The following is a 15,004-nucleotide window of genomic DNA, read 5'->3' on the forward strand; positions in this document are numbered from 1 at the left end:
TTGTATTTAAAGGAGCACAGTGACTTTCGAAGACAAGGACCATGGTAATTCGCCTCTTAAGACGGGAGTCGAAACCCCTGTTTTTGGACGAGAGTAGAAAACCCCGTGTATTTAACAGATTCCGGTGACCTCTCCACGAATCAAAATCAACACGCTCAAGTTTCAGAGACTGGACCACCTCCAAATTGGCCATATAGTTAGTGCCAAGGGTCTGGGGATTAATCCACACCCCCTCCACTTTTATGCAGAAAATTATGCAGAACGGTGAAAAATCCAAAAATTGTTGAAAGTGTTACGCTTTGTTTGTTTTGTACCAAGTAGACTTAAAATGGCTGAACCGATTTTCATGAAATATTCACAGATGGTAGAGTTTTGCCCCTCCCTGGTGAAAATAGGGTACTTCATTTTGTTATATCCACGAGGGGGGCGGACCCTTCCCCATACCCCTTTTTCCCCATTTAGGCAAAATTTTGCATGCCACCTTATGGTACCTTAAAAACACGAAATTATTATAAAATTTTTAGGGTCAAATAACCTGGGGGGACGCCCTATCCCGAAACCCACCCGAACGGGCTTGTTTAACGATTGGGGCAATATGGGTGTCAAATGAAAGTTATTTAAGAGTAGAGTACGAATTTAGCATTAAAATGTCATCATAAGTGTCAGAGGGATTCCCCACCCCCAAAAACACCTCTCAACAGGACACTTTGGGCAATATGGGTATCAAAAGAAAGGTATTTAAAAGTAGAGTACAAATCTGACATACACATTTATTTCTTGGTGTCTGAGGACTCTGTTCACCCCCAAAACCATCCAGCGGGACATATTTACCGATGGATATCATATGGAAGGTATTTAAAAGTTGAGTAAAAAGTTGACATACACATTTATTCCTTGGTGTCTGAGGGATAATATGGAAATTAAAAGAAAGGTCTATGGCATTAGAGTTCGAATCTAATCTGATATAAGGATTCATGTATCTGGGTCACGTGCTACCGTCCTGCCGTTCAGCAGGACATATTGGTCGCGACAATAAAGGACTCAAATAAATTATCTTTTGGGTCTTAGCGTCGGGGAGACCGGCCCCCACCTCCAAACTGCCATGCAGGACGGCCAAGAATATAATGTACTGAAATGAAAAGACGTGTCAGAGGGCAATCTCCCTCACCCCAAACTGCCATGTAGGACGGCCGAGAATATATTGTACTGAAATGGAAGGACGTCTCAGAGGGCAATACCCTCTCCCCATCTTATCCCGAAAAAAGTAATTAAAAATAGTATATGAAGACCGATAAGTATAGAATAGGACAGTAATAAAAGGTGTTTGGTAGTACAGTTCACTTTTTACTCTCAAATTGGGATAGACACAGGAGAACCTGCGGATCTCTAACAATATGCTATCCCAAGTGGTAGCTATAAAATATGATTTTTGAATATAGATAACCAAAACAAAAAAAAAAAATAATTAGTGTGGTTTAGACCCGTAGCCCTGAATATCTTAATCACAAAATGCTTGACATTAAATCGTGCTCTAGCACAATGCTGATATTATTTCAACGTCCGCCCTCTAAACTCCTCCTTTCAAACCGACCAGCTTTGCCTAATATGGCATTAAATTATAGGTATTTCATAGCAGAAAAAAAATTTAATATCCAAATTGGAGTCCACGTGTTTGTGGTCGTCTCACCTCTTAAACTCAACCTAAACCAATGGCACTTGGGTAAAAGAAATTTGAGTGTAGAGCACGATGCAGATATTTTTTCAGAGCTAAATCTATACAACTAATAAAAAATTTACGAATTGTGCAGAAAATTTTTCTTACAAAGAGCTTATTGGCAACATTTTCTTTACTCTAAATATTTAATTTTCTTTATAGAAAATTTTTGGAAAAATTTTCTTTATAGAAAATTTTTGGAAAAATTTTATTTATAGAAAATTTTTGGAAAAATTTTCTTTATAGAAAATTTTTGGAAAAATTTTATTCATAGAAAATTTTTGGAAAAATTTTCTTTATAGGAAATTTTTGGAAAAATTTTCTTTATAGGAAATTTTTGGAAAAATTTTCTTTATAGGAAATTTTTGGAAAAATTTTGTTTATAGAAAATTTTTGAAAAAATTTTCTTTATAGAAAATTTTTGAAAAAATTTTCTTTATAGAAAATTTTTGGAAAAATTTTCTTTATAAAAAATTTTTTAAAAATTTTATTTATAGAAAATTTTTTTAAAAATGTTATTTATAGAAAATTTTTGGAAAAATTTTCTATAAATAAAACTCCAAAAGTTGTTTGGCGAGGATGTGGAGGAAACGATCACCTTCTCGCCCATATCTGCATCTACAAGGTTTTGCATTATGTTCCACTGGGGAAGCAGTTTTTCTCTTAAAAACGTATCTCTGTAGGGTCTCCTTAGATACATAGACAAGACGGGATGGTTAAAACAAAGGTCGCGATGAAATCTTGCAAGCGCTGTCATTTGTTAATAGACATGCAGGTTGACTAATTGGCACACACTGAGTAGACAGTTTAGTGGAAGGAGAATGGTGCGACTGGTCTGCAGAGCCTTCTGACAAAAGGCATTTAGTTCAAATCATGAAGACAAGGCCGATCCTATCTAATCTCCGCATGCCTATCTTTTGTCTAGGTCATCGGCGTTCTATAGCAAAAACGTATGTCCCCCCAAGAGACGCATGTCCGTGAAGACAGCACAGACACAAACCCATTCAATTAGCAGCACTCTGTTACGAGCTTAGCAGAGCTATGCTAACAATTTAACAGAAAAGATCTATTGGGTTGCCCAAAAAGTAATTGAGGATTTTTCATATAGTCGGCGATGACAAATTTTTTCACAGCTTGTAACTCTGTAATTGCATTCTTTCTTCTGTCAGTTACTTTTAGCTTGCTTTAGAAAAAAAGTGTAAAAAAAGTATATTTGATTAAAGTTCATTCTAAGTTGTATTAAAATGCATTTACTTTCTTTTAAAAAAATGGCAATTACTTTTTGGGCAACCCAATAAAAATAAAATCAAGAAAAATAATGAAAAAATTCAGAAGAAACGACAACAAGAGTAGTAGAAGGACCACAAAAATTTTGTAAAAAATTAATTAACAAAGTAAAAAAATCATAACGGGTGAATCTACAACACTAAAAAGTCCAAAGCGAAGAGTGCAAAAACTGGGAGGGATGCGGGTTGCCCACTTATAGCGAAGGAAGTTCTCTATGCCCACAAAACAAATAAAAAAGTAAATCTCCAAAATGGCCGCAGTTTTTGAGATAATTGGCAAGCTGAAATTAACAGAACGGCCCACTGTGCAAAAACTAAGATAAGAAGATAAGACATGTCCCATATGTTTCAAAGTCTTAACCAGTTCATGGAATACCGCACACTTAAAATATATCGATTAATTAAGAAAATCTAAATGTTTGATTGATTTTGTTATAAACACGAATCAGTTTTAATTGAAAATTTCCAAAATTACAAATTATTCGAATTATTTCTAAAGTTTGTTATGAGATTTGTTTTTGTGAAGCATTAAAAGTTCAAAAGTTCTTTGCATTGTTGGGAATTCGGTTAATGCCGTCGTTGTTGATGATAATGATGTTGCTGATGACGATGATCTCAATGCTCTTCATCCCAATTTATTGTTCATTCAACTTCATGACAAAAAAAAAACATCGAATGACCAGTCAGTTTGGCTGTCAACATGCCAAGAAACTGGCCCCCATTGATGATAGTACTTCTCCTAGGGGGGCTGCTCCCCTTACTCACTCATCTTCTTCTCTGGCCCATGTTTTCTATTGTTCTTATTCATAGTTTATTATTTTGATCATTTTAATCATGGTCTATTTTTAATAAAATTTTTTTCTCATTATTGTTTGCATTTCTCTTCTCTCTCTCTCTCTCTTTGCATATGATGTGGTGTGGTGGTGTGTGTGTACGTACGTGCGTGCTGCGATTCATCAGGATGTTCCAATTAAGCGCACCGATTCATCGCAGTGGTGGGAATTGTTCGATACGAATACGCAACGCTTCTATTACTACAATGCTGCCTCGCAAAAGACCGTCTGGCATAGGCCTAGCAAATGTGACATCATACCGCTGGCTAAATTGCAAACGCTCAAACAGAACACCGATCCCAGTGATCGACGTGAGATTAGCACGCAAACGCAACAATTACAGCATCAGCCGCAACCGCCGCAACATTCGTCACAACATTCGTCGCCTTCCATGCCCAAAGTACGCTCAGCATCCCAGCGAGGCACCAGCAGCAGCAGCAGTCATCATCTAACGCCCAACAGCAATACCAACACCACAGGCAGTGTGGGGAGCGGTGGGCGAGGCGATGGCAGCGGCAGCATCGGCGGCGGCGGTGGTGGGGGCACCAACAAACGTAGCAGTGCCGGTTTGCCATTGCATGCTAGCTCAGAAGAGAAACTCTCAAGCGAAATACTCTCAAGTCCACGTGGGCGTCAAAGTTTTCGGTATGTATCATTATGTTGAACACACACAGTTAGCCATTAGATGGCCGATACCAGATATCCCACCAGATCGTCAACTCTATGATTATACATTTAAGTTGTTTTATGAGTGCTCAGTTTCATTTCTGTGAGTTTGTGGTTTGTTTATGTTTGCCATCAGCATGGTGTTATAAAGATGTTGATCTTTGCATGCATGCACAGTAGAGGGCAAAAGTGGACAAACCTTTTTTGTGAGAGGTGTTTTTTATACAGAAACCAGCTGACCTGGGCCCGCTCCGCTGCGCCTTCTTTTACTTTATATGGAACAAAAGTTTCATGGGAATATTTATTTTCGACAATTAAAGAGCTTTTAGTGAAATTCCATGCAACGAAAATATTGGGTTGCCCAAAAAGTAATTGCAGATTTTTCATGTAGTCGGCGTTGACAAATTTTTTCACAGCTTGTGACTCTGTAATTGCATTCTTTCTTCTGTCAGTTATCAGCTTTTACTTTTAGCTTGCTTTAGAAAAAAAAGTGTAAAAAAAGTATATTTGATTAAAGTTCATTCTAAGTTTTATTAAAAATGGATTTACTTTCTTTTAAAAAATCCGCAATTACTTTTTGGGCAACCCAATAGTATATCGCTTGACTAAAAGTTTAACAATATAAGTGCCTTTATGATCTTTATTGGTCTACGAATTTAAGTTTGGATGTAAGGTGTACTCCATTCTTAAAATACTTTATTTCACACCGATATTCTCATGATATCTGATTTAGGGGTGTTTTCGGGGGTGTGGTGGTCCCCCGGACACTTGGCCCTGAAGAAATATCAGCATCGTGCTCTTCTTTCAAATATCATTTATTTAAACTCCATATTGCCATTGGTTTAGAAGAGTTTACACGATGAGGCGTCCCCCAAACACATGGTCCCAAAATAGGTTATCATATTGGCATGGTCGAAAAATGTTTACCCTTTGGGGAAGGGGTGATGCTCTAAATACGTCGTCCTACATTTGGATATCAAATTCGTATTCTACTTCCAAATACCTTTATATGAGCCCCATAATGCGATGGTCGGTAAAAACTTGCTTTTTGTGGGGTATTTTTGGGAAGGGGTAGACCCCCAGCAAAATTGGTCCCGAAAGTGGGTATCAATTCTTGCTCTACCCTGCAATACCTTTCATTTAAGCTCCACATTGACATAGTCGATAAATAAGCCTGACCCCCATGTTTTGGGTATTGGGGTGCTCCAACAAACACTAAGCCCGGAAAATATATCAGCAACGTGCTCTATTCTCATATATCTATATATCATTTATTTGAAATTCGTTTTAATTTTGAATTATGAGCAAATACGTCCGATTTGGGGGTTGTTATTGTGATGGGACGTCCCCTAGATAGTTGGTCCCTAATGTTGATATCAGATTAATGGTCTACTCCCAAATACCTTTCATTTGAGCCCCATATTTCCATAGTCGCCAAACATGTCCGGCTTGGAGGTGTTTTGAGGGATGGGCGCCCACTCAGTGAGTTAACCTTGAAAATATATATCGGATTCGTGTTCCACTTTAAAAACCCTCTTATTTGAGCCTCATGTTGCAATAGTCAGCAAATTCTTCCTATTTGGGTGGTGTTGTTGGGGGGGGGGGGGTGGGGTGGCCCCATAGACACTTTTCCCGAATATTGATATCAGATTCGTGCTTTTCTCCCAAAGACCTTTCGTTTGAGCCCCATATTGCTATGGTCGTAAATTTGTCCCCTTTGGGGTATGTTTTTGGGTAGAGGCGGTTCTCAAACACTTGGTCCCATATTTGGATATCATATTTGTATTCTACATTCAAATACCTTTTATTTAAGCCCCATATTGCCATGGTCAGTAAATAAGTCCTGTTTGGTGGGTGTTTTGGGGTATAAGATTCATATTCTACTCTCAAATACCTTTCATTTGAGTCCCCATATTGCCATGGTCGGTAAATATGTCCGATTTAGGGGTGTTTTGGGGGTTGGGTGGTTCCCCTAACACTTGGTCCGAAAATTGGATATAAGATACTTTTTCTTATCCTAAATACCTTTCATTTGAGTCCCATATTGTCGTGATTTGTCTAAATATATGTTTGATAGGTTTTAGGGTGGGGCGGCTCCCCTAGGTACCCCATCCGAAATTTGGATACCAAATTTTTATTTTTAGGGTACTATATGAGAGCACACAAAATTTCGCTTAAATCGCATTACCCATCTCCGAGATCTGGCGTTTCTGAAAATTAGGGTAAGGGGGAGGGTCCGCCCCCCACAAATTGATTTGTATACCCTCCACCATAAGATGGGGGGTATACTAATTTCGTCATTCTGTTTGTAACTACTCGAAATATTCGTCTGAGACCCCATAAAGTGTATATATTCTTGATCGTCGCGACATTTTATGTCGATCTAGCCATGTCCGTCCGTCTGTCCGTCCGTCCGTCCGTCTGTCTGTCGAAAGCACGCTAACTTTCGAAGGAGTAAAGCTAGCCGCTTGAAATTTTGCACAAATACTTCTTATTAGTGTAGGTCGGTTGGTATTGTAAATGGGCCATATCGGTCCATGTTTTGATATAGCTGCCATATAAACCGATCTTGGGTCTTGACTTCTTGAGCCTCTAGAGTGTGCATTTCTTATCCGATTGGGATGAAATTTTGCACGACGTGTTTTGTTATAATATCCAACAACTGTGCCAAGTATGGTTCAAATCGGTTTATAACCTGATATAGCTGCCATATAAACCGATCTTGGGTCTTGACTTCATGAGCCTCTAGAGCGCGCAATTCTTATCCGATTGGAATGAAATTTTGCACGACGTGTTTTGTTATGATATCGAACAACTGTGCCAAGTATAGTCCAAATCAGTCCATAACCTGATATAGCTGCCATATAAACCGATCTTGGGTCTTGACTTCTTGAGCCTCTAGAGTGCGCAATTCTTATCCGATTGGAATGAAATTTTGCACAACGTATTTTGTTACGATATCCAACTGTGCCAAGTATGGTTCAAATCGGTCCATAACCTGATATAGCTGTCATATAAACCGATCTTGGGTCTTGACTTCTTGAGCTTCTAGAGGGCGCAATTCCTATCCGATTTGGCTGAAATTTTGTACGACGGATCCTCTCATGACCATCAACAAACGTGTTTATTATGGTCTGAATCGGTCTATAGCCCGATACAGATCCCATATAAATCGTTCTCTCTATTTTACTTCGTGAGCCCCAATGGGCGCAATTCTTATACGAATTGGCTGAAATTTTACACAGGTCTCCAACATATAATTTAATTGTGGTCCGAACCGGACCATATCTTGATATCGCTCTAATAGCAGAGCAAATCTTTTCTTATATCCTTTTTTGCCTAAGAAGAGATGCCGGAAAAAGGACTCGACAAATGCGATCCATGGTGGAGGGTATATAAGATTCGGCCCGGCCGAACTTAGCACGCTTTTACTTGTTTTATAAAAGATATCTGCCATAAGACCATATAAACCGATCTGCAGGTTGAGTATCTGAGTCCATAAAAGCTGCATTTATTACGCGATTTCGCTGAAATTTCTAACAGTGAGTTGTTTTAATCCTCCCGACATCCGACCTATATATGGCTCGAATCGGACTATATTTAGATATAGATTTCATATAGACCGATATGGCCATTAATGGTCTGAAGCCCATTTTCGTTGAAATTTGTGAAATAGTGAGTTGTTTTAAATCTCCCTGCATCTGACCCAAATATGGTTCAGATCGGACTATATTTAGACATAGCTGCCATATAGACCGATCTAGCGATAAAGGGTCCGGAACCCACAAAAGCTTTGCTTATTAACAGATTTTGCTGAAATTTAAAACAGTGAGCTGTTTAAAGCCCCCCGACATCCAACCTAAAAATGGTTCAGATCGGACTATATTTAGATATAGCTGCCATATAGCCCATATGGTCCGATCTGCCGGTTGAGGGTTTGAGACCAAAAAAAGCTTTACTTATTACCCGATTTCGCTAAAATATGAATCAGTGAGTTGTTTTAAACCTCCCGCCATCTGACCCAAATATGGTTCAGATCGGACTAAAATTGGATATAGCTGCCATATAGAGCAATCTGATACTCATTTTCGGACTTATTTACCGATCATGCCATTACAGGACTTATTTACCGATCATCCCATTATGGGGGTCATATAAACTGTATTTGAAATTAGAGCACGAATCTTATATGTCTGGGTGGCAACCCCACCCCCCGTAATACCCCCTTAACCAGAAATAGTTTCCAATCGGTAGTATAGGACTCAATAGAAAGGCATTTGGGAGAAGAGTAAAAAAATTGCTCAAGAATCGATCAGGGGATAACTTCAAACACATCAATGAATGATTTCCGATTTAAGTTTAAACTGAATGATAAGGGACCTTTTTTATAACCGAGTCCGAATGGCGTGCCGCAGTGCGACATCTCTTTAGGGAGAATTTTTTACATGGTCAAGCATGGCATGGTACCTTGCAAATGTCGCCAGAATTAAGAGGGGATAACCACCGCTTTAAACAATGTCCGATGTTCTCGCCAGGATTGGAACGCAGGCGTTCGGCGTCATAGGCGGACATAGGCTACAGTGGCACGAATTCGATATCCAAATACAGCGCGAAGTGTACCCACCCAAAAAGATATTAGAGAGTTAAAGAAGGCGCAACGGAGTGGAACCGGTTCGGCTAGTTTTACATTAAAATTATAATTTTGTGAAAGTTTGTGAATTTTTTCCAACATATTCTATCGATATAAAATATTCTGTAGAGGCCCAATGGTTTCTGTGCTAATCTATGCTAGAATGTATGTGGTTGCCCAAAAAGTAATTGCGGATTTTTCATATAGTCGGCGTTGACAAATTTTTTTCACAGCTTGTGACTCTGTAATTGCATTCTTTCTTCTGTCAGTTATCAGCTGTTACTTTTAGCTTGCTTTAGAAAAAAAGTGTAAAAAAGGTATATTTGATTAAAGTTCATTCTAAGTTTTATTAAAAATGCATTTACTTTCTTTTAAAAAATCCGCAATTACTTTTTGGGCAACCCAATAAATCAAAGGCTTAACTAGTATTTATTTCCACACGCCTGCAGGATGGTCAACCTTTTTTTACTCCTCGCATTCACAGAAGCAGTTAAGCGACTTTTGGCCCCCCTTCAATTGGAACCAGCCTAACGAAAATATGTGGTTTAAAGCAAAAATTCTTGAATCAAGAGGCTGTTAATAAAGCTCTTAGCTTTTCCCTATCGTTTAAAAACGTTGCTTCATTAGAAAGTCTTAAAAATATCCCCCCATACCTTTCTTGGAGATTTCAGTAACCCCAATGTGGTTAGACTTACATCAAGCTTGCCTTATGGTTGCAGGTTTTATGTAAAGTACTTGTGGCGATTCGAAATGGCAGTGGTGGTTGGCAACATAACCATTCATCTTGAGAGAAATGGAGGCGTTGGTGGTCGCGCTAGTTTTTATTTGAGCACTTGAATAATTTTCGCTCTTTTTTGTTTTGTTGAGATTTTTTTTGATTTTATTTGTAAAGTTTGTTGACTCGCTTCTTGTTGCGATTAATGCTTCTTCATCTGAATATACTTGAAAAATTCTCTTTCTGCTTCTTTCATATTCCAGTGTGGGAACGGGTGATTCATCGCGCTCCATGGACATGCAACAAATTTCACAATCATCAAGACGTTCGCAAGGTATGTATGTTTGTCCACTCCACTTCAATCTCAATGAATGTGGGATATGTAAAGGGTGATTTTTTTGAGGTTAGGATTTTCATGCATTAGTATTTGACAGATCACGTGGGATTTCAGACATGGTGTCAAAGAGAAAGATGCTCAGTATGCTTTGACATTTCATCATGAATAGACTTACTAACGAGCAACGCTTGCAAATCATTGAATTTTATTACCAAAATCAGTGTTCGGTTCGAAATGTGTTCATTCACCGTAACGTTGCGTCCAACAGCATCTTTGAAAAAATACGGTCCAATGATTCCACCAGCGTACAAACCACACCAAACAGTGCATTTTTCGGGATGCATGGGCAGTTCTTGAACGGCTTCTGGTTGCTCTTCACTCCAAATGCGGCAATTTTGCTTATTTACGTAGCCATTCAACCAGAAATGAGCCTCATCGCTGAACACATGAATGAACACATTTCGAACCGAACACTGATTTTGGTAATAAAATTCAATGATTTGCAAGCGTTGCTCGTTAGTAAGTCTATTCATGATGAAATGTCAAAGCATACTGAGCATCTTTCTCTTTGACACCATGTCTGAAATCCCACGTGATCTGTCAAATACTAATGCATGAAAATCCTAACCTCAAAAAAATCACCCTTTATGATGAGTATGTATGGCTGGATGGCAGTATCATCTTCTAGATATGCATATATTCAGCAAAGGCAAAACAACAACAACAGCAACGAAACAGAAGTTTTAATTTTTCTGCTGATATTTGCGCTATACACATTTCTTCAAAGTTTAACGAGGATGCCTTCATGGGAAATGTTTATTTATTTCATGAAATATTTTGTGGCATTTGAGAATGTTGGCACTTTGTTTTTTTTTTTTATTTTGCGTTGTCCAAAGATGTTGAGTTTGCAATGCAAATTTGGTTAGTGTTTTCAAAAGGAGTATGAGAATAAGGGATTTTTTTGTTGATAAATATCCATGATAGGAATATGACACACAAAACAATACAAAGCTTTTATACTTCTGATTCGATAAAAAGAGAATAACAGGATTCGCCTGGATGAGGCTCAAGGTGGGCTATGCTGAGAAAGTGCTTCAGCTGTAATAGCTGGGGAAATACTTTAACTGAAATTATCCAGAAATTCTCACCAGCGAGAGTATGGTCCTGTCTGTCTATTCAGGCTGCAGAATGCATGCTCTACATAACTCCTGAATAACAAGAGAACTAAGTGCCTGAAGGGAATCCAGGCACGGAAAAATGTATTCAGCTATTATCCTGTATCTTCTCCACACAATTACGAGGCAGTGGCACACCATCATCGAACGTCCTGCAGAGATTTGGCTCTCCTTGCGTCTAGCGAAACTTCAAAGGCCCCGTGGCCGAGGATTTCGCAAAACAGGATGTTGCTTCTCCTGGGGCTGAGGAAGCATGACCTTGCGTTTCTACTAGATGTCAAGTGACAACAGGACTTGACATCTAGTAGAAAACCAAGGTCATGCTCTCTCAGCCCCAGGAGAAGCGACATCCTGTTTTGCGAAATACTCGGCCACGGGGCCTTTGCCGTCCTGCAACCCGTGGCACACACAGTGGTTTTTGTTGTTGCAGTGTGTTGTACACTGAGGCGGCAGCTCTTGTCGATGAAGGAATCCATCGGGTCAATCCGGTACGAACAACCGGCTACCATGGGATTTACTCACAGCGGTCGGGATAAGAGGCGTCTACACTACCAAGAAGCTCACACAAAGGAAGGATCATTGATTCCGTAGCACGATCTGCGACAATCAACGATCAACTGCACGGGTAGCCGCTCCCGCACCCCATCTTCTCCAGTGCCTATCGAGTAGTGACAAGAGTAGAGAGCATGCAGTCCCCATTTGACCCTTTCTTGACGTTCCTTCCCCAGCTTAGTTCCAGGTGAAGAATCGCGGCCAAGTACTTGGTCTCCGGAGAGAGTGGCAGCTCCTCCTCGTACAGTACAGGCGACGTTCTATTTCGCGAAATACTCGGCCACGGTGCCTTTGCCGTCCTGCAACCCGTAGCACATACAGTGGTTTTTGTTGTAGCAGTGTGTTGTACACTGAGGCGGCAGCTCTTGTCGATGAAGGAATCCATCGGGTCAATCCGGTACGTACAACCGGCTACCATGGGATTGACATACAGCGGTCAGCTAAAAGGCGTCAACAATACCAAGAATCTAGAGAGCGTGGCAGCTCCACCTCGTAAAGTACAGGTCCCCATCTAGATAGCTAGGTCAAGGCCCCCTGAACGGAATCCATGATGATGGTGTCATCGACGTAGGCAACGAACTTCACTCTCTCCTTTTCAAAAGAAAAGCCACATGAGATGGACTAAAACCCCTCCTTGCGAAATTCCCCTCGTCACAATCAACCTACTTAAGCCCTTGGATAGTAGTGATGTGTTGATAATCCAAAATCGTATCAACACAATTCACCCTGATGTCCATCAGAGCACCATGTATGGACTTCAACTTCATGTTATTGAAACCCCTTTTTATGTGCAAGAGAGTCGGTAAGGTGAAGTCGTCACTTCCCCATCGATGTAGCCAACTAGCACTGTCAACCGGCAGACCCTTAGTGTTGGCCTCCAAGTTTTATTACTTAACCAACACGCAGGCGATGTTCCCTGTGTCCCCTAAAAATGCCATTAGGCCTCCCGTAGAACGATTTCTGCGGAACCCATACTGTCTATCGCTAAGAAAGCCTTTGGACTTTAAGTATCTGACAAGATGATGGTTAACCATACTCTCCATAACCTTGGAGAGCGCGGAACATATCCCAATTGGACGGTTATTCGCAGGGTTATTTTACCCAACTTTTTTTGGATGGTCTGAACGTTCGCAACTTTCCAACACGCCGGGAAAACTCCCGCACGGTAAGCAAAGTAGAAACGATTGCGTAGTGGACGAGCAAGTCCTCCAAAGATGAAAATCACCCTAACCTCCCGACACCCAGTCGATACGCAGTCCAGCAAAATGAAGCTTCTAAGCATAATCTCAAGGAGTCGTATGGTGTTGTATCAAAGGAAGACCATGGAATACCATCCGGGTACAACGAGCCACTGACCACGTCCAATCACCCAGCATCTCAAAACCAGATTCCGTCCAGGTTTCGTCTTTTATGACGTTTGCAAGGATTTTCGGATCTTTAGAGAGCAATCTACACAACCTGGGCGACTCGTTCACTTCCTCTATTGAGTCGCCAATATAGACTCATGAGACCCTCTTGGAAGATTTGACCTCGCTCTTGCATTTGTTTGTGGACCAGGTCCTTAGAGACTGGATAAACCATATGCCAAATAACAGGTGGATGGATTGTGGGCCACAGGGGGTACTTTTTCGCCACTCCTATGGGTAAGAATCCGAAGGGCCAAAAGGGTCTTGAAGATGGCATACGACTGGGCTAGATCTAGAGGTCTCAATGTTAACCCAAAGAATACTGAAATCTGCCTTTTCACGAGGAAGACGAAGAAGGGTCACGCACCACGTTTCCTCAATAGATCTAGAATTCTATATCTGACAAGGTTAAACACTAAGGAGTGATCTTGGACAGGAAACTGAACTGGAAGTGTCACATTCGGGAGCGTACCGAAAAGGCTCACAGATGTTGGGCACTATGTAGACGGGCCGTAGTCCCAAAAAGGGGCTTGAATCCGAGTATAGCCCACTGGATTTAAAGTGATGGCAGAAGGGATAGAGGAAAGCAACACGTCACATCATCGTGACAATAAGAAATCTGAAGGGAATAGAAGATGTTTCCGATCAGGTACCTGAGACGACACTTGAGGTCGAGAGCGAATCACTGCTGCTAGCGGCACATTATTGGATTGACGGAACTCTGAAGTTGTCATGAGAAAGTTCATGCTACACGGATGGTTCAAAGCAAGAGGACAGAGTGGGCCTAGCGGTCTACATTGAGATGCCGGGGATTGAAATCTGTTTTCGATTGTCTGACCATAAAAAAGTCCTGTAAGCAAAGAGCCGTTTAATCATGGAATGCGTGAGGTGGTATGGTGTTAACGTAAGGACGTAGAGTTTTAATAACTTTACGAACAGTAAACTGGCCATGAGGTCTGAAACAGACTTGGAGAGTAAGAAGGAGATTAACGTAGAATGGATAGAGAATAGGAGCAGGTCACATCATCGCGGTTTAATCGAGGCGACGACAAGAAACTTGAAAGTAATAGAAGATATTTCCGATCGGGTACCTGAGCGACTCATTGCTGCTAGCGGCACATTATTGGATTGACGGTACTCTGGTATTGTCCTCTGGAAGTTCATGCTACACAGATGAATCAAAGCTAGAGGACTGAGTGGGCCTGGGGTCTTCATTGAGATCCCAGCGACTGAAATCTGTCCTGCAAGCAATCATGGAATGCGCGAGGTGGTATAGTATTAACGCAAGGATGTCGAGTTTGACGGACAACAACCAGGATGGCAGGGTCACAAACAGACTTGTGTAAGAAGGAGATTACCGCCCTCTTCGAGGTTGATACGATCCGCATCGTTTGGGTCCCGGCCCATAGCGGAGTAAGGGGGAATGAAAGAGCAGACGACTTGGCCTTGAAGACCAGAAGACTACCATCAACAAACTTGGTTAATCCGAAGCGTTCCGGGGGACGCAATCCGAATTCAGAGCTACGAAAGGACATGTAGCACCGTGAAACAGCGAAATGGTCGGTAAGACGTCCTTCTTAGCTAATTTGGGGAGATCGGGATCGTGAAAAGACGAGGCTATTAATGAAAAGAAGTAAGAAGGAGGTCAGTATAGCTCTCGGTATTATAACGGGACACATGTCCCGTTATA

General features: G+C 40.7%; 1 protein-coding gene across 3 annotated transcripts in view; it reads left to right on the forward strand.

The window, feature by feature from the left end:
• Window positions 1-15,004, forward strand: part of LOC106086047 (uncharacterized) — a 149,479-nt gene that overhangs the window by 96,744 nt on the left and 37,731 nt on the right. For all 3 annotated transcript variants that reach the window (XR_009396898.1, XM_059361881.1, XM_059361882.1), the window contains 2 exons: window positions 3,961-4,478; window positions 10,108-10,178. Coding sequence is in view for 2 of the 3 variants with exons in the window: in XM_059361881.1 (XP_059217864.1) it covers window positions 3,961-4,478; window positions 10,108-10,178 (589 nt within the window). In the remaining variant the exon portion in view is untranslated. The remainder of the gene's footprint in view (window positions 1-3,960; window positions 4,479-10,107; window positions 10,179-15,004) is intronic.

The sequence above is a fragment of the Stomoxys calcitrans genome, chromosome 2, assembly GCF_963082655.1.
Source record: "Stomoxys calcitrans chromosome 2, idStoCalc2.1, whole genome shotgun sequence".
In the NCBI taxonomy this organism is placed as follows: Eukaryota; Metazoa; Arthropoda; class Insecta; order Diptera; family Muscidae; genus Stomoxys; species Stomoxys calcitrans.